An 18453-nucleotide genomic window follows, 5' to 3' on the forward strand; every position below is an offset into this window, starting at 1 on the left:
GTTATTGATTAAAGTGAGTCATTGTTATGTATTGAATTGTTAAAGCTGTTTGTTGAGAATCTGTTAGAGTCAGGGTATCGTCTCTAATATATTTATTTTTATTCAGATTTTATATACATTTACTAATACGTTATTAAAATCAAAGGTTGTATTTGTTAACATTAGTTAATGCACTGTAAACTAACATGAACAATGAATAGCTGTATTTATATTAACAAAGATTAATAAATACTGTAACAAATGCATTTATCATGGTTAGTTCATGTTAGTTAATACACTACCTAATGTTAACTAATAAACCTTATTATAAAGTGTTAATGTTTTTTGGTTTTTTTCCCCCAAAAAATGTAAAAACCTAAAGTGACTATTTACATAAATTGTATACCCCAATGCAAACTTGTGTGGACCACCCCTGTGTCAGTTGTTTAGAAAACAAATACAATAAATGTACTTTTGAACTGTATCATTGCCTTACATTTATTTGTCCAGTTGTAAATGTTATCTTTGTAAAATTGTGAAAGTATTCTCAATGATATATAATAGATGATTGATAGCACTTAAGTTATTGGAGTAAAGCTTACTTGCTATTTTAAGTGCAATCGGTTTGCATGGTTTTAACAAGTAAACTGGATTGCTTTTGAAGTAAAGTAAACTCAGTAATTCCAAGTTGTATGCAGAAAACATCAGAGTTAACACAACTAGCATAAATGAGTACATCTAAAGTAAATAATCACGTATACTATACAAATTAGTTTTAAGTTACTGGAACTCTCTTGTAAGTGTACACTACTAGAAATGCACTTGTTAGTACTACATACTATTCCTATTTCACGTTACTTAGTTTTTTAAGTGCAATCGGTTTGCATGCTTTTTTTGAGTAAGCTGAACTAATCGGATTTTACAGTGTGTGTGTGTCTCTCTCTCTCTCTCTCTCTCTCTCTGTGTGTGTGTGTGTGTGTGTGTGTGTGTGTGTGTGTGTGTGTGTGTGTGTGTGTGTGTGCGCGTGCGTGTGTCTGTGTGTGTGTCTGTCTATGTGTCTCTATGTGTGTCTACTACTTGAACAACTATCTTTGTGAGGACCAGTTTGAGTTTTAGACCATTGGAGTGAGGACAAAGAGAGTAAAGTGAGGACATTTTGGCCGGTCCTCACTTTCTGAGACCCCTTTGAAGACCTGTTTGAGGGTCAAGACTTGGTTTTAGGGATAAGGTTATAATTAGGTTAAGGGTAGGTTTAGGGTAAGGGATCGGGTTGGGCACTTAGTTGTGATGGGTAAGGTTAGCGGCTAGAGATTGCATTGTGTCAATGAATGTCCTCATAAAGATAGATACAAGGTGTGTGTGTGTGTGTGTGTGTGTGTGTGTGTGTGTGTGTGTGTGTGTGTGTGTGTGTGTGTGTGTGTGTGTGTGTGTGTGTGTGTGTGTGTGTGTGTGTGTGTGTGTGTGTGTGTGTGTGTGTGTGTGTGTGTGTGTGTCATTTTGACCAAATAAATTATGTTTTAATTATGTTTGAAAGTAAACACGTTCCAATGATCTGTCCAATCAGCATGAGAGGACTCATCTATGTTCCTCAACTGTTTTCTTCATCCCTCCACGGCTCATCCACTCCGACTCCTCACACTGGTCTGGTTACTATCCTAACCAGAGATACGAGGGGAGTGCTCTGGGTTCAGGCCAAAATACCGAGCATACTACTTTACTCTATCTGATCGTGAATGGAAGTTGTGGCTGGGAAACGTAGTTTAAAATGATTTAAATGTACTATTTTTAAAGTCACAGTTCAATAATATATGTTCCATATTATTACATCTCAGTTAGGCTGTATAAAGTAAAGCATATCAAGTGTTCATTAAAGGGTAAACAGATCTGTTTTTGTCCCACATTCTTCATTATAGTAAATACATTCAATAAAACCACCAGTAAAACCAATAAAATATATTTTTAGAATGTTTGGTCTATTTATTTGGGTTCTTTTCATGTATCCGGTCACCAAATTTCGATTGATTTGATGCATATGATTTACACTTTAATGCAATACATATTTTGGCGGCGTTTATGACTTCTTGAAGTTGGAGTTTGTGAAGTAATTACCCAAGAGGCCTTTCTAGACCCACTTTAGGGCATGACCATGTGGAATGAGCAGTTGTTACATTTGTGTTTAAGATCAGTTTTCAGGTTAAGATTTGTAATGTTGGTGAGATCAGGGCCAAGTGGACAAAAGAAGATAAGCATTACAAAAATAAGTAACACTTAATAATTCTAAATAAATTACAGTTTTACCCGTGGCAAATAATAATAACAATAATAAAAACACATCCACCCAATATTTATTTATTTACTAACTTTATGATACGCAAACTTATTTGGATGCCATTGACGTTTGAACTGCGTGAAAAATCACAATAGCTATGTATTTATTACGTGGCTTCCATTATTTCCACAACATTTTTTTATTTCTCAGAAATGATGGGCTGGAGAGGATGATGACGCTGCAACGCGTGCTAGATCCACTCTTGACGCTGCAGTGCAGATTTCACCGTGTGAGAAATGCACACCACATTTCAAAGTCACGTTTACAGTCGCAAGGGTTCAACTCTGCACCAATCAGAAGGCGATATGCAAATGAGAGGCGGACCTTGCATAGTTAAGCAGGTGACGATTAGGCTGTTCCCGTGGTAACAGCCATTTGGGTCAGCCGTGAAGGCGGAGCTACGTTTGTAAACTCACGTTGCACTGTGGACAGTCTGGTTCTCACAACAACAGAAATATAAGCTTAGTTTGAACTCGTCAAGCGTCATTTCACACACAAGCCATAACAAGAGAAGAGAATTTAAATCTTGGTAAGTATTGAAAAACGTGCGTTTTTTTGTTGTTGACGTGTGTGTTTATTGGAGAGTCTCGTGTTTGGCATCGTGTATCATGTGCTGCACGAGCTGATTTCGAGACATTCACACTCTGTTCGTATGTATAAACTATTCGCTTCTAGATCTAAAATAAGGTGCTACTGTTATTTTCAAGCTGTATTTTAAGATGTTGATATGTATTGAGTTATTTCTGCGGTGTTTTAAGAGCTGTTTTTATGTCTCTCTTTCAGTAACTGCTTGTTATTCATTCATTAACGTTAGCTGTTTATTTACTATGTGTGTAGTGTTCCTAATTCACGATAAAGGGATTTTGCACGAATAAACCATATATTTTGTCTTTAAGTCAGTTTTAAATCAGTTTGGAGGTGCATTTCATTGACTCGAGTCAGTAATGTGCTCATGTTACAATAGACTATCATATTTCAGGGTTTTGACTTTCCTTTATTTAATCCATGGCTCTGTCCTTCTCTCAGTCACTGCCTGGACCAGGGCTGTACAGATGGACTGAAATCAAACGAATTGGACCACCAGAGAAGATCCAACATGGGCAACAAACGGAAAGCCTCCAATGAGATCGACAAAGATTCAGGTTTGTCATTTATATATATATTGTCATTTATATATATATATATTAGGGGTGGAGCCGAACCCGAATACGGTATTCGGAAAGCACAAATAATGTGTTTTTTACGAATACTTATTTCGAACAAATACTTTTAAAAATATTTGTATTCGGGAACAAGAAAAACTTTATATCAAAAAGCTGCGTTTCCTCATGAGACATGGCGACCGGCGGTGCTGCTGATGTGGTGGCTGAAATATTTTGGATTAGGCTAATGTCACGTTGTCATAAGGGGTAGTTCACATAGCGCGTTTTTTGCGCGTGCAGATTTCAAATGTAGGCGCGCGGCAATCGCGCTTATAATAGAAGCGAGCGGCGCGCTGCATAGCAACGACAGACGCCACGGGAGGGCAAGCGCTTGTGGAAAGGAGAAAGCGTGCGAACTGCGCTCTTCACGATTACAGCAAAGAATTAATTGATTTCTAGCCCTTGCATTAGCTTTAGATATATTTATGGAGATGAGAAATGAAATAAAAAAGCCGTCATTTTGTCATTAATATCAGTCCGTCAGAAAAGCAGTTCTAGGCTTATTCTTGGCTGGATAACTCTTAGCAGGTTTAAAAAGCTCTTTTAAAATTAAATATGAATGCAGTTTTGGATTAAATATAAGTACAGTCAAGTCAAATAAAACATGTTTTATCTCCTGTTTGGTAACACTACAATAAGATACCATTCATTAACATTACTTAATGCGCATCTAACATCAACACATTGAGTGAACAATATATTTTTACAACATTAATTAATGTTTGTGAATGTTATTTAATACAAACACTTGATTGGTCATGTTTGTTCACTTCATTCATTGTGCATTAAATAATGTTAACATAAATAATGTTAACTTTTGATTTTAAAAATGTATTTTTAAATGAACCCCAAGGAGAATAATTGCGACAGTATATAGCCTAACTATTGTTTATTGTTAGGTCATTTTATCTATTGTTATCTAACAAATGTAATATTAATGTAGTGTTTTTAATACTACAGTTTCCATCTTTGTAACCGTGATATAAACTTTAATATATGTAAATTTAATCTAAATTAAGCTTTACCGAAATTGTTACCGAGAACCGTGGATTTTCACAGGTATTGGTACCGAATACTGAAATTTTGGCACCGTGACAACCCTAGTAGCTCTGTTAGCTTGGTAATTTAGACAATAGGCTGTTGACAGAGTAACATTAACGTAGGTAATGGCTGTTATGTTATTTTCTTTTCAATGACGTTCCTTGTTACATGTTCATTGCTGGATTTATGGAAAAACATCAACCAATATTGCATATCCATAATTATTATAATGGATATAATTAAAGAATACTTACACTATAACGTAAATTAGAAGTGTAACGCAAAAAAAATGGATTTTTACACCTATTTTGAAATTTACTCGAATACAAATACAAATACAAATACTTTTCCCCTCTCAACAAATACAAATACAGATACAAATACCGGCTGCTTTGCACACCCCTAATATATATATATATATATATATATATATAAACATAATCCTAACCCTATAGTAAGTACATATAGTTTAGTTATCATTATCCAGTGCTTAAATGTATAATTGCACTGTAACACGGACACCTTAAAATATAGTGTAACCCAAGATTGTTTATACCCGTTGCCAAATAGGCCACTCCAGGATGACATTCAGGTTTTTAATATTAGGAGAAGATCCACCAACATGTTCTCTTCATCCAAATCCTATATCCCTGAAGAATGTTTTATTCGATTGTGCTGGGTTTAACCCTGTGAGAAACCTTTTTTATTCAGTTAACACTTTGGAAGAAATATTCCGCAAAATAATAATACATTTAAAATTGAATTATTTATTCAAAAATAGATTTTAAAAACCTAATATAGTTTACCATAAATTTGTCACGCCATGAAAATAGCCACAGAAGCTGGCATGGTGTTCAAAGCAAACAAACAAAATCTCAGGTTACAGGAGAAACTCGATTTCACAGCCCTTGTTTTTCTGTGTATTATGGTTTTAAGCAAAATATAGTGCTCTACTTGTCTTTCTCAAATGCAGTGGTGTAATTATATGCAATTTCCCAATTACTGACTATATTTATAAAATTGTGTCCGTAATTAGCTTGTTATAGGTGTCTAACTACACATAATTCCTAGGTTTTACTTTTAACACTATTTTCCTACCATAGATGCCAGCTCAGGATATTACAGTGCTTTGGACCAGACAGACTTTGAAGACGTGGGACCAACCAGTACTCAAAGTATGCCGACCGCTCCTCGGGTGCCTTTCATTCCTGGCTCGCATCCAAGCGTCTCTCGCATGATCGTAATGAACAACCTTGTCCTCAAGCAGGTATTACACACTCATACAATTCTGTATGTCACTTAACTCCATAGTTGCTTTTTTTGAAACATCTGTGTTTGAGTTATAGTATTGTTTCGGTCAACCATAAAGCTGTATTCAGATAATATGCTGATAGTTACAGAATCCGTGTATCATTCGTTCAGTCGTTTTTTATTTAATATTGAAAGTATACAAATGAGAAAACAGTTCCTTTTTCGATTTTAAATTTTTTCCAAAAAAACAAGAATTTTTCATTTTTCGTTCTGAGGTAGAAAAAATAATAAACAGCTTGAATATTCGATTTCTACACATGGGCGGGAATGAAACGCCCCTTTCCTCTGATTTGTCAGCCGAAGATTTTCCTCAGTTCTGCACTGCAGAACAAGAGTCCTCCGTTGTGCAGATTCTTAACGCGTTTATTGCAACTAGGCTACATTTCATCTTTTTTTCATCAAACAACCAGACACAGGGCTTTCTTCTGTGTAGATATAAATTCACCTACGCTTTGCATCAGCTGGGTATGCAGGGTAAATGACGGCTGTTAAGCCTACCATGGTCGCCTCACCCAGTAATTATTATTATTATTTTTTATAATAAATGAAGATATAAATCAATATAATTAGTTGTATATTAAATATTTTTAACACTAATACACAAAGAAAAGAATAATGCATTGACTATATAATAGGCCTATTTTAACGTAACGCATGAACTGTCATTCAGACTGACTATCTAACAACCGGAGAACAGAGAACTACAGAGATATTAAAATACTCTTCTGAGTTTTATTATGTAGGCCTTGTGTTTTATTAAAATTGATTAATTTATATCTCCAAGATGTGCGCTTGCGCGCAGCGCACGGTCATGTTGAGAGGGAAACAAACGCATTTTATTATTAGCCTATTCAGAAATAGTGTAAAAGACCGTAAATAAAATACAACATTAACATTATAAACACTATTAATAACATATAGGCTATGTCTATGCGTATTTTACTTCCCCTTACTGTAGCCTATGTCAAATCCTTAAATGAATGGTATTCAGAAAACAACAAGAATGAAAAATAAGTAGCCCGTATAATAAAAATATAGCCTAACCTAATAACTTATAATAATAGCCTATTATGTCCTTTATTGAAACTGAAACTGTATGGACATTGGTTTCGCGCATCTCTCATTCGGTCCAAGGTTTCCATATTTGCAATGTAACATTTGGATGCTAACTAGTAATGTAAAGAAGGCTTCGTACTTCAGTCGAGTCCCAATATACACGTATATGCTAAATCAGCATCTTCACAGCAAGGGAAATGAGTTTGGAATAACAGCAAGTAGGACTGTGCAGCACAGCCTTTATATTGTACAAAAGACCAATTAAATTAAGCAGAATAATTTTTATATATTTGGTTGACTGTGTTTTATTTTAATAATGAATAGGCTGCGATGTCAAGTTAGCAATGCCAGAAGTGAACTGATAATAGCCTAGATGTTGTGTGAGCGAGCAATGCGCCAGCGCCATCACTTGGAAGTGCGTATCTATAGCACGAATGATAATATCTCGTATCATAAATACGCCAAAACGAGTTTTAGCGTAAATATGGCTACGCAGTTTTCGCGTGTATATGATACGCACTTTATGGCGTGTAATATGCACGCCCTCCTCACCCCTAATCCTACCCAAGGGGTTTGCAGTGCGTATCATTTGAACGCTTAAACTCGTTTTGGCGTATAAATTATACGAGAATTATCATTCGTGCTATAGATACGCACTTTCATGAGATTGTGTTGGATTTGTTGCTCAGCAGGGGAAATAACTTAATATTCTGTCGTTTAATACTCTGTCATTCGAAGCAGTAAAATTTTTATTTTTATTTGTGTACATTCAAAATGACTACAAATGACCTTTAAAAAATAAAGAAAACAACATGATGCGCTGCGTCTCAAACTCCTTGAACATCTTTCTGGCGCACACCAAAAATGAACCAAAATAGAGTGAATAGCCTTCTGACGCGCCTACTTTTGAAAGTCAACATTTAGATTATTTTAAGTAAAATGCATTATATAGTCACTTAGGATTAAAACACAGCGTGGTTCATGATAAATTAAAAATTAAAAATTAAAAAACGTGACTTTACAGTTTGGAAAATAGCAAACCCCTGGCACTTGAGAACTCTGGTCTAAACAGAAGAAAGCCCTGTCTAGTCTATTCCCCAGTACGGGTTGTGTCGAGCCATTCGTTAGTCTGGTTGATGGAAAAAATATGAAAAAGTTGCAATAAACGCGTTAAGAATCTGCACAACGGAGGACTCTTATTCTGCAGTGCAGAACTGAGGAAGAACTGATGACGGGACAGTTTGATCTTCGGCTGACAAATCAGAGGAAAGGGGCGTTTCATTCCCGCCCATGTGTAGAAATCGAATATCAAGCTGTTTATTAATTTTGCTACCTCAGAACGAAAAACGAAAACTAAAGCTGAATTCTTGTTTTTCGTTTTTTGGGAAAAAATGAAAAATCGAAAAAGGAACTGTTTTCTCATTTTTCTACTTTCAATATTAAATAAAAAAACGACTGAACGAATGATACACGGATTTTACAGCTCATTACATTGTGATTCTTAGATTGAATACTTTCCAGTGCTTGAAAGAAAAATGACCAAGAATAAGCTGAATATGATCAGAGATGTCTGTAAATCATTGGAACTAGTCTATGAATGGCATATTTTTATGTACTTTGAATTACTCAAAGTAATGCGGCCAGCTAAAGTAGGCAAGAAAAATTTGAAACTTCTAATATCTGTTTCAAAATCAATGATTTAATAATATAAAAAGATTATTTTACTTATTCTCTAAGGCAAGTTTTCATACCCTTTCAGACATTGGTTTAGTTAAATCTGAGATATTGATATTATTTTATTGGTGCCAGTTGCGGCTAATTAAATATTATGGACATTTTTCCATGGTACGTCGTAAGCATCAAACTTTGCTTCTTGCTTGTACAGCTGTTTTTTCATTGAATAAATGAATTAGACACATCATTGACCCACCTGTTATTGTGGATGAGAACTAAAGAGTATCTGTTTTACAAAATTGTTCATTGATAATTCTTGTTTCAGCCAAACTCTGTGGCCCCTGCGTTAAAACCTTGGAGCTTAAACACTTCATTGGATATGGTTCCTCAGTCCCAGCTGCTTTTCCTACAGCCAGTCAGACCCACTAGTGACTGTAGCAGCCAGAGCTCTGACAAGCAGAAACTTTCCAGAAAACATGTTCCCATGCAAAACACCTTTGCAAAAATTGTCCCACACCCTGCTCAAGGGTCTACAGTCGACCAGGGTCCCAGTGCCATCCATAAGAGGGCAAACCACAGTCATAGTGGTAGACATCAACGACGCTGTTATGATGATAAACCTTTCCACAGTTCCTCTTTGAAGCAGGATGACTCTGAGACATTCAAGGGTTATGGAGTAGACCCTAACATTGCTTCTTTGGGAGACATAGGTGTGGAAAACCCCTCATCCAGGCTTTCTGACCTTCAGGAGCCTCACACCACCACTTCACCGTTCTCACTCTGCGCTCACTCCCTCCTCGCTTCATTCCCTCAGAAGAGTCCCAATTCTTCAGTCGCCCAGAGCAGTGATGGGGAGAATATCTCGGATGACTTCTCTCCAAGTTCCAGCAAACACAAACGCTTCTGCAACACGTATAATATCCTGAATCGGTCAGGCCTGCTGGGCATCACACTGCGCACAAAGGAACTTATTCGGCAGAACAAACGTTCCCAGGCCCAACTTCAGAGTCTGCAGGCTCAGACTGACCTCTTCTTGGAGGCCATATATAGTGGAGATCCCAAAGTCTGGACCAGATTACAGCTCATCCTCCAGAACTCTAGAAACAGTGAGGAGACGCCAATGGAATCACCGGTGGACTCTCTAAAGGATGCGGAGGAGGATACCTCAGATGCGGGTTGTGTGGTGTAGTAGCAGGTTTAGATATTAATATTTCAACTGCTGCGGTTTTATGGAATAACCATATTTGCTTAGACTTCAGAAGCTTCAGCTTCTTTTTGTAGATTCAGTTTGAGACTTTGGAGATCTAGTTATCACATCATATGTTATCTATCTGATATCAGTCTTCCTTTACCTGTGGTTTTGTCAAAAGTATATAAATACAATGTTTAGGTAACAACTGTATTTTTTTTCTAAAAATTCGATCATTCGATAATGAAATAATGCAAAAAAAAAACAGTGTACTCCCAGTTTAAAAATAAAGCTATTAACTGTATTTTACTCTAATTGGTTACTATTTGGAGAGGAGGCCTTGGAACACGGGAACTGTAAAGTAAAAATAATTTCTGCTCCGAATGACAAAAATGGAAAATAAAAATTTATTTTCTAATCTCTGTATCTAATAAATGCCTTTGACAAATTACACATATTTGTGTGTTTTATCTTTCAGAGATTATACTTAAGTACACAATAATAGTAATAATATTTTTATAATTCAGTTAAAAATGTGAAATTCAGATTCATCCTTGTGAGTTTTTGAGGATTTGTAATAATATCTTTGTAATAAACATCATTTGTATGTGTATAATGTGTTCTCATCTCCAAGTTCTTGTTCTTGTTACTGTTGTTATCTATGGAAATAAAGAGTAAGAGGACTAAAAACCATTTGTGCTAGTCAGGGTGTATTTGAATGGTTATTATTTGAAATGCCTTGTGATGAATTCTTAAGTGGGACGTTTGCATTGAGAGAGTGTGATTTTTCTTTCGGTTTGGGTGTGAATGGGCAAATTGGCAAATGTATAGGTTGATTTTTTTTTTTTTCTGTAGCAATCTGTTATACTGCATGCATACAGATTGTTTGTGTTTGGGAAAGCAGGTACTAAGTACTTGATCAGGTGTAGTAGAGTAATGAATGCGCTATGTGATAGCATGTACACTCTAGTGTACTTTATAAACAAGTTGTTGATTAATCAGAACCCGATACTACACAATAATCTTTTTTTATTTATTTTTTTATGTAGAAATCGATGCAATAGTCTTAGTATTAGTGTTGTGCTGAAGTGCAGTTTTGTATTCTGTAGGTGTCATTTGACTTTTTATGCGCCTTAAAAAAATAAAGGCATTTGAAATAAATTTCAAACTATGCTCTTTGTTCAGCTATGCTGATTTGTTCAGTAAATCATGTTGTAATGTATTTTAAGATAGAAGCTAAAGATTGAAGATCTCTGAAACTATGAAATTGTTTAATAGTATAAAACAGTTTAAAATAGGAAACTATATATATATATATATACACACACACACACACATATATACATATTTACATGTCACACTGGGTAGTAACTATGTAATCTGGAATACATAATCAAATTAACCCTCTACTGCATGCATTTTGATGGCACATGAGAAAAATTATTCCACATCATTTCTTGGCTCATTTGGGAACATTTTATTGATTTATTGAAAAATATCCCTCCCCCCACCCCAAAATATTTTTTTGTTGCCTGAGGGCAACGTTATGCAACAATGGTAAAGAATCATAGAGAAAATGATCATTATACAATTCTCAGAGAGCAATAAAAAAATTAAAAATAAAATAAAAAATGTCAAGAAATCATTTAAGGAAAAAGGGAAAAACACTTGAAACACATCAATATATTTGATTTGATACAGACATAGGTTTGTATCATGTAGTGCGTCATGTCATATCATGTACTTCATGTATCCTAAACAACCCCATATACACTACTGTATATTGACAAAAGTATTGGGACACCCCTCCAAATCATTGAATTCAGGTGTTCCAATCACTTCCATGGCCACAGTTGTATAAAATCAAGAACCTAGGCATACAGACGCTTCAACAAACACTCTCAGGAGCTCAGTGAATTCAAGCGCGGTGATAGGTTGCCACCTGTGCAATAAGTCCATTCATGAAATTTCCTCACTACAAAATATTCCACGGTCAACTGTTAGTGGTATTATAACAAAGTGGAAGCAATTGGGAACAACAGCAACTAGGCCACAGAGTGGGGTCAGTACATGCTGAGGCGCACAGAAGTCGCCAACTTTCTGCAGAGTCAATAGCTACAGACCTCCAAACTTTGTAGAGAGCTTCATGGAATGGGTTTCCATGGCTGAGCAGCTGCTTCCAAGCCTAACATCACCAAGTGCAATGCAAAGCGTGGGATGCAGTGGTGTAAAGCACGCCGCCACTGGACTCTGGAGTGACCAATCACGCTTCTCTGACTGGCAGTCCAATGGACGAGTCTGGGTTTGGCAGGAAAACGGTACTTGCCTGACTGCATTGTGCCAAGTGTAAAGTTTTGTAGAGGGGGGATTATGGTGTGGGGTTGTTTAGTGGAGGGGGGATTATGGTGTGGGGTTGTTTTTCAGGGGTTGGGCTTGGCCCCTTATGTCCAGTGAAAGGAACTCCTAATGCTTTAGCATACCAAGACAATTTGGACAATTTCATGCTCCCAACTTTGTGGGAACAGTTTGTAGATGGCCCCTTTCTGTTCTAACATGACTGTGGATGCTGCACATTAGTGTCACTTTGGTGACTTTGGGCATTCCTGTGCACCCAGGAACCCTAGATCTTCCCTACTTGTAACACATTATTTGCCATTGTGAGGTATTGTCCAAGACATCCTTGAAAAGTACCCCTTATCGCACAACGTTGCCCTGAGGCAACAAAAAGAAAAACTGAATTTGTGAACATGCAAAATAAAAAAAACTTCACAAAACCTGCCAAAAGGCTTCTCTACACCTTCATACACACACACATATTGTTTATGTACAGTTCATGTCATTTTAAATATGATTACTAAAGCAAATAATCTTGCTTTCATCTCACACCATGTGCTCCTGTGACCATGTGTCAGAAAAGGACGTCCCGCCTTCAAATGGGGCTTGATAGTGACTCCCAAACCTTATTGGACTGTTCTTTGATACTTTTTCAAACATTCTAATTGGTTGCAATCATTTAAAGAAAAATGTACTGAACATAGGGCTTAAGAAAACTTTCCGTATGCAGTAGAGGGTTAAAATGAAGTACTTATAATTATAACATTTTAAAGGGGTCCTATTATGACCTTTTACGAAGTCTTGATTTTGTTTATGGGGTGTACTAGAATATGTTTTCATACTTGATTGTTCAAAAAACACATTTTCACATATTTTACATTATTACAGCTCCTCTCTCCCAGTCTGGTTGAACACGTCATGATGAAGCCCCTCCTTCCGAAATATGAAATGCGCTGTGATTGGTTAGCTGACCAATGTGTGTGATTGGCAGCGCTTAGCATGTATTTGGGAAATGTCACACCCCTTCATAACCACAAGATCTCCTCAGATGTAGGCTGCGTCTGAAGCTGATTTGTTGCCTCGCTGCCCTTTCAGGCAAAGACTTTGCAGGCAGAGTTTGCGCATGAAGGTACGTCTCGAAACTGATTTCGGACAGATTTCTGAGGCAACGTAACTGTTTTATGATCTACACCAAAATAGATCGAGCTTTGGTGAAAACTAAGTGAATATTTAATGACTACAAATAGTAAATTCTTGCCAAAAATTACAATTACAGTACATTTTGATAAAAAATTTACCTTTACACACAAACTGACTACCAGCCACAACTTTCAGACGCCTAGGGTTGGGTATTGGTTGGGTTTTATCCGATACCAGTACCTACTCGGTATTTTTTAAACGGTTCCGGTGCTTAAACGGTTCTCGAACCGGTAGCCTACTTAAGAAAACGAAAGCACACACACTTTATAAAAAAAATAATAGGCCTACCTGTGTGTGTGTGTGTGTGTGTGTCCAAACTGGACACAATATTAACTTAAATCTTTAAAGATTTTCTGATTTCTGATTAAATGAAAAATTGCGCTGTTTAATAGGCTACTGATGTAGCCTAAAACACTTAAAGGTCCAATATGTAAGAATTTTGTAATAAAATATCCAGAAATCACTTGCACAGTGTGATATATTTCCTGCAGTTGTGTACTTACAATATCCCAAAAGTTCCCAAAGATTTGTAATTTCAGAGAAATTCCCATTTTAAATAATTGGCCGTCCCGGAAAACCTGTTCACGCCTGTCACTGACGTAATATCCGCGTTATCCCTGGTTTCCGCTCAAGTACTGCCATAGTATCCATGACGACAGACGTGGACAACTGTGCATAATGAGTGTAGTGCGTAACCTCTGGCTGCACGCTGTTGTTGTTTTGTTCAAACATTATGGACCATGGCAAGCAGACTTTGGGGAAAAAGGAGAACTAAAACGAGGATCAATATCAGCGACTAACTTGGACTTGACAGCGCTTCACGAGTCACGACTTCACAGAGACGCAGCTCTTGTATGTACTTTATTAGACAGGTGAGTAAATGTACATACAACTAATCAATGTTTTATAGCTCAACATGATGAAATGTTAGAATATGATCAGTGTGTTATTCTAATGTTGATCTAGCTCACTGCTAGTCTCATACAGACAAACTAACACATAGAATAACATTATAACTTTAACACACTCAAATGCAGTTTAGTGTGATAGTGTAGAGCAAGTGAAACAGCGCTGCGTTACCTCACAAGTTTAATTCGTCTAATACACTGACCTGTGTGAGCACTAATACAGCACTTGCGTTTGGTAGAATGAAATCTCCATTCCTTTATATCCGTGGGACTCGCGTGTGGCGCTGATATCATGATAAAAACATCAGTGTATTCACTCATCCATAAACATTATTAGATCCATCGGCTTGACAACAAGTTCCATAATTCCGCAGGAAATTTTGCGTCATCAACTTACGCCTTTGTTATTGTAAGAGGTTAGCGACCCCTAGCGGCGAAAATTTTTACATATTGTACCTTTAAGTTAAGATCAAAATTTTGTCTTTTCATATTATGACTTTTACTTTAAAACAGAGAAATATCTGACACTGAGCAGAAATATTTAACACACACAGTATAGCCTCATATAAATATACTTGATATACTTAATACTTGATATGCAAGATTTGCAGTTGGCATTAAAATACTAGACTTCCATGTCCACCACGGCACTGGCAGCTGAACTTGAACTTAAGTCAAGCGTGTCAGAGGTTTTGGGTTCTAATCCGCATTCGTACATTTTTTTTTTTTTTTTTTTTACCGATTATGCTCATCAGTGGTTGTATATCAAGCAGGGAGACGCATTTCGTGATTTCACCGGAACAAATAGAGAGTCTCCGCAACGTATTGAAGCGCGCGTGCGAGTGAAGACTGCGTGTGCGCGAGCCAAAAAAGAAAACACTGTATCAGCGCCACTGATTGCAGCGGCAATGAGCACTTTGATCACTTGATTTAAAAAACACATTTCAGCGCTAGATCGTCTCTTATTTAACAAACGAACGAAATGAATGCTCTGCTGGTTAACTGGAGATGTTTTATTATTGGAACATTGGTACACTGTAGAATCTCGTGAATGTGTTAGGTCTCGCCCAGCCTGCAGCTCTGCAGATGTCCGAGGCGCCATGCGCTAGAGCCCAAGAGGAGGCCACAATCCGAGTGGAGTGGGCCTTCACACCAAGGGGGCACGGTCGATCTTGCTGCTGGTATGCCAAAGCAATGGCTTCCACTATCCAGTGAGACAACCTTTGCTTGGAGAGAGCCTTTCCCTTCAGCTTCCCACCATAACAGACAAAGAGCTGGTCTGAGGTCCTGAAACACTGCGTTCTGTCTACGTAAGCGCGGAGGGCGTGTACTGGACAGAGCAGTGCCAAGGCTGGGTCTGCCTCCTCCAAGGGCAGCGCTTGCAGGTTCACCACCTGGTCTCGAAAGGGAGTGGTGGGAACCTTGGGCACATATCAAGGCTGGGGTCTCAGGATCACGTGAGAGTTAGCCGGCCCAAATTGCAGTCACGCTTTGTCAACCGAAAATGCCTGCAGGTCCCCTACCCTCTTGATGGAGGCCAATGCAACCAGGAGCGCTGTCTTCATTGACAGGAACTTAAGCTCCACTGATTGCAGAGGCTTAAAGGGAGCACTCTGCAGGGCAGTTAGCACCACTGAGAGGTCCCAAGAGGGAACGAGAGGAGGGCGAGGAGGATTCAGTCTCCTCACTCCTCTCAGGAACCTGATGATCAGGTCGTGCTTTCCCAGAGACTTAACTTCAACTGCATCGTGATGTGTGGCAATGGCGGCAACATACACTTTCAGGGTGGAGGGAGATAGCCTTCGCTCCAACCCTTCTTGCAGGAAGGAAAGCACGACACTGATCAGGCATTTCGTGGGGTCTTCACGACGGGAAGAACACCAGTTGACAAAGAGATTCCACTTCAACGCATAGGCATGTCTCGTGGACGATGCTCTATCGGAAGTGATGGTAGCTCAAACCTGCCTCGTCCCGTCCAGGAGCCACACGTGGAGGTTCCAGAGATCGGGACGAGGGTGCCATAGGGAGGTCCTTCCTCAGAGGGATTGGCCAGGGAGGTGCTGTCGCGAGGAATACTAGTTCGGGGAACTAGGTCCGGTTGTGCCAATACGGGCCAACCAAAATGACCTGCTCCTCGTCCTCCCTGATCTTGCGCAGGGTCTACGCAAGAAGGCTCACTGGGGGAAACGCATACTTGCGGAGGCCCCGCGGGCAGCTGTGCGCCAGTGCATCCGTGCCAAGCGTGCCCTCGGTCAGGGAATAAAACAGGTCACAATGGGACGAGTCATGGGAGGCAAACAGGTCTACCTGTGCGTCCCCGAACTGATCCCAAATCAGCTGAACCGTCTGGGGATGGAGTCTCCATTCTCCAGGGAGAGGCCGAAGCCGAGACAGCTCGTCAGCCGCACGGTTCAGGTCTCCCGCGGCAGCATGTCCATTGCACATGGCGCCCCAGCCCGTGGTGGAGGCATCTGTTGATACAACAACATGCCGAGAAGCTCGTTCTAAGGGCACTCCGGCCCGTAGAAAACTAAGGCTTGTATGACGAGTGGATAGTGACTTTTCTAAGACTACACTGAAGAAGGCAAAGGAGCAGTCTACCCTTCCGTCGCCGTCAGTCCGTGTCTATTTTTGAATGGGATTGATAGAGACATCAAACGACAGACCGGCGGCGACGTCACAGTAGTAACGTATACCTTACGGCGACGTGGCGACGGCGTACGTGAGAAATGTATAAAAAATCATAACGTCTGAACCAGGCACGTCGCCTAATAAGACGCCTGATACACACGTCGTCCCTCAGTACGTCGCCTAATAAGACGCTTGATACACACGTCGTCCCAATATTATAATGTTATTTTATAACTTTTTAATTAAAATAATTTAACATCATCATCTCAAAACAATGAAAACAGCAGATTTTTTAACATAACTGCACATATATGCCAACAACAAAATAAAGTTGACATGTAAAACGGAATTTCCACATCAGGGTTATTATAGTGCTACAAAACAGATCAAGTGATCACTAAATCAATAGGTTTTGAGGTTTGGAATGATGGGAATAATAAAATCTGTATCTATAGATGTCATTTAACTGCCAAAATTCAGTCTAAATGAACACATCAAACTGGATTATTAAATGGTAGGCTATTCAGTGCAAAACAAAAATGAAAAATAAAAGTAGCCAATAAAATAAACAAATTATTGTGGCATTAATGATCCCACAAACAATATTTATTTTAAAGACTAAACGAATTTATTTAAAGTAAAACACCAGCGTTGGGCGTTTGTATAAGCTAAGTGTTTCAGCCACCCTTTTCAAACTGGCGCAAGAAAATGCAACATAATTTGATTTGTTAGACACGAAGAGGACTTATCCGTCTGGCATGGCTGCTCGCTCTAAAGGCCAATTTATACTTCTGCGTCGGGTGCGCGTAGAAGGTACGGCGTAGCATACGCATTGACGTGTACCATACGTCGTACCCTTCGCCGTACCCTGACGCGCACCTCCTCAAAAATGTGGCGACGCGGACCGCAAGATCTGTGATTGGTCGGCTGGATAGCATCGCGTTTCCTCCTACGCATTTCCGGAATGATCTTCTGCACTCTGCACCGTCCGCCCGCCATTTTTAAATTCCGAAGATCAGTGAAGAGCCATGGAAATAGACCAAGTGACCGAGAGATTGCTTGAAGAAGTGCGGAAATACAGCCATCTGTATGACTCCTTCAGTCGCCATTGCTCGTAGAAACCTAAACTCAAAACAGCCGCGAGGAATGTAAACACAGTGGAACTGGAACATTAAAACCCACCCGCGCCAACTAGCGTTTCGGCGGTGTAACTGCAGAGCAACACAGACATTCGCAGAAGTATAAATGCTCACGACGGCGTCGCCTACGTGCGTAGCCTACGACGTACACTACGGCGTACACTCGACGCAGAAGTATAAATTGGCCTTAACGTTAACCTGGATAAATGTTTCCTATTAAGCGCATATCCAAGTGTTTGTGCGGAGTGTGGAGCGCGCACTGCATGACGGCGCCGGTGCCATCACTTGCATTTTCCTATCAACAGTGGAAACAGGGCCGGCCCGCGGCATAGGCGGTATAGGCAAATGCTAGGGGCGCCACTCATCCATAGGGGCGCCAGAATGAGTGAACGAGTGAATTATTATTATTTATTTTTTTTAAATTTTTTTTAATATATAATACTATTTTAAAACCATTAAT

General features: G+C 38.8%; 1 protein-coding gene across 2 annotated transcripts; it reads left to right on the top strand.

Moving 5' to 3' along the window:
• The first annotated feature begins 2688 nt into the window (after positions 1 to 2688).
• On the top strand, positions 2689 to 10954 carry cipca (CLOCK-interacting pacemaker a). Of its 2 annotated transcripts, none has more exons than XM_082142898.1 (4): positions 2689 to 2837; positions 3335 to 3450; positions 5655 to 5818; positions 8918 to 10954. In XM_082142898.1, exons 2-4 carry the CDS (start codon positions 3405 to 3407, stop codon positions 9779 to 9781), a joined length of 1074 nt encoding a protein of 357 aa, XP_081999024.1. In that variant the 5' UTR covers positions 2689 to 2837; positions 3335 to 3404; the 3' UTR covers positions 9782 to 10954. The 2 variants fall into 2 exon arrangements, with proteins under 2 accessions (XP_081999024.1, XP_081999025.1); XM_082142899.1 differs by lacking the exon at positions 2689 to 2837 and adding an exon at positions 2933 to 2958.
• The last annotated feature ends 7499 nt before the right edge of the window (positions 10955 to 18453 follow it).

This window comes from Leuciscus leuciscus, assembly GCF_965113295.1.
Source record: "Leuciscus leuciscus genome assembly, chromosome: 17".
Taxonomy (NCBI): Eukaryota; Metazoa; Chordata; class Actinopteri; order Cypriniformes; family Leuciscidae; genus Leuciscus; species Leuciscus leuciscus.

Excerpts from the sequence above, each read along its gene's own strand:
- cipca (XM_082142898.1), top strand. The coding sequence starts at position 3,405 with ATGGGCAACAAACGGAAAGCCTCCAATGAGATCGACAAAGATTCAG. Across the intron at positions 3,451-5,654 it reads TGAGATCGACAAAGATTCAG|ATGCCAGCTCAGGATATTAC; the intron begins GTTTGTCATTTA and ends TTCCTACCATAG. Across the intron at positions 5,819-8,917 it reads ACAACCTTGTCCTCAAGCAG|CCAAACTCTGTGGCCCCTGC; the intron begins GTATTACACACT and ends TTCTTGTTTCAG.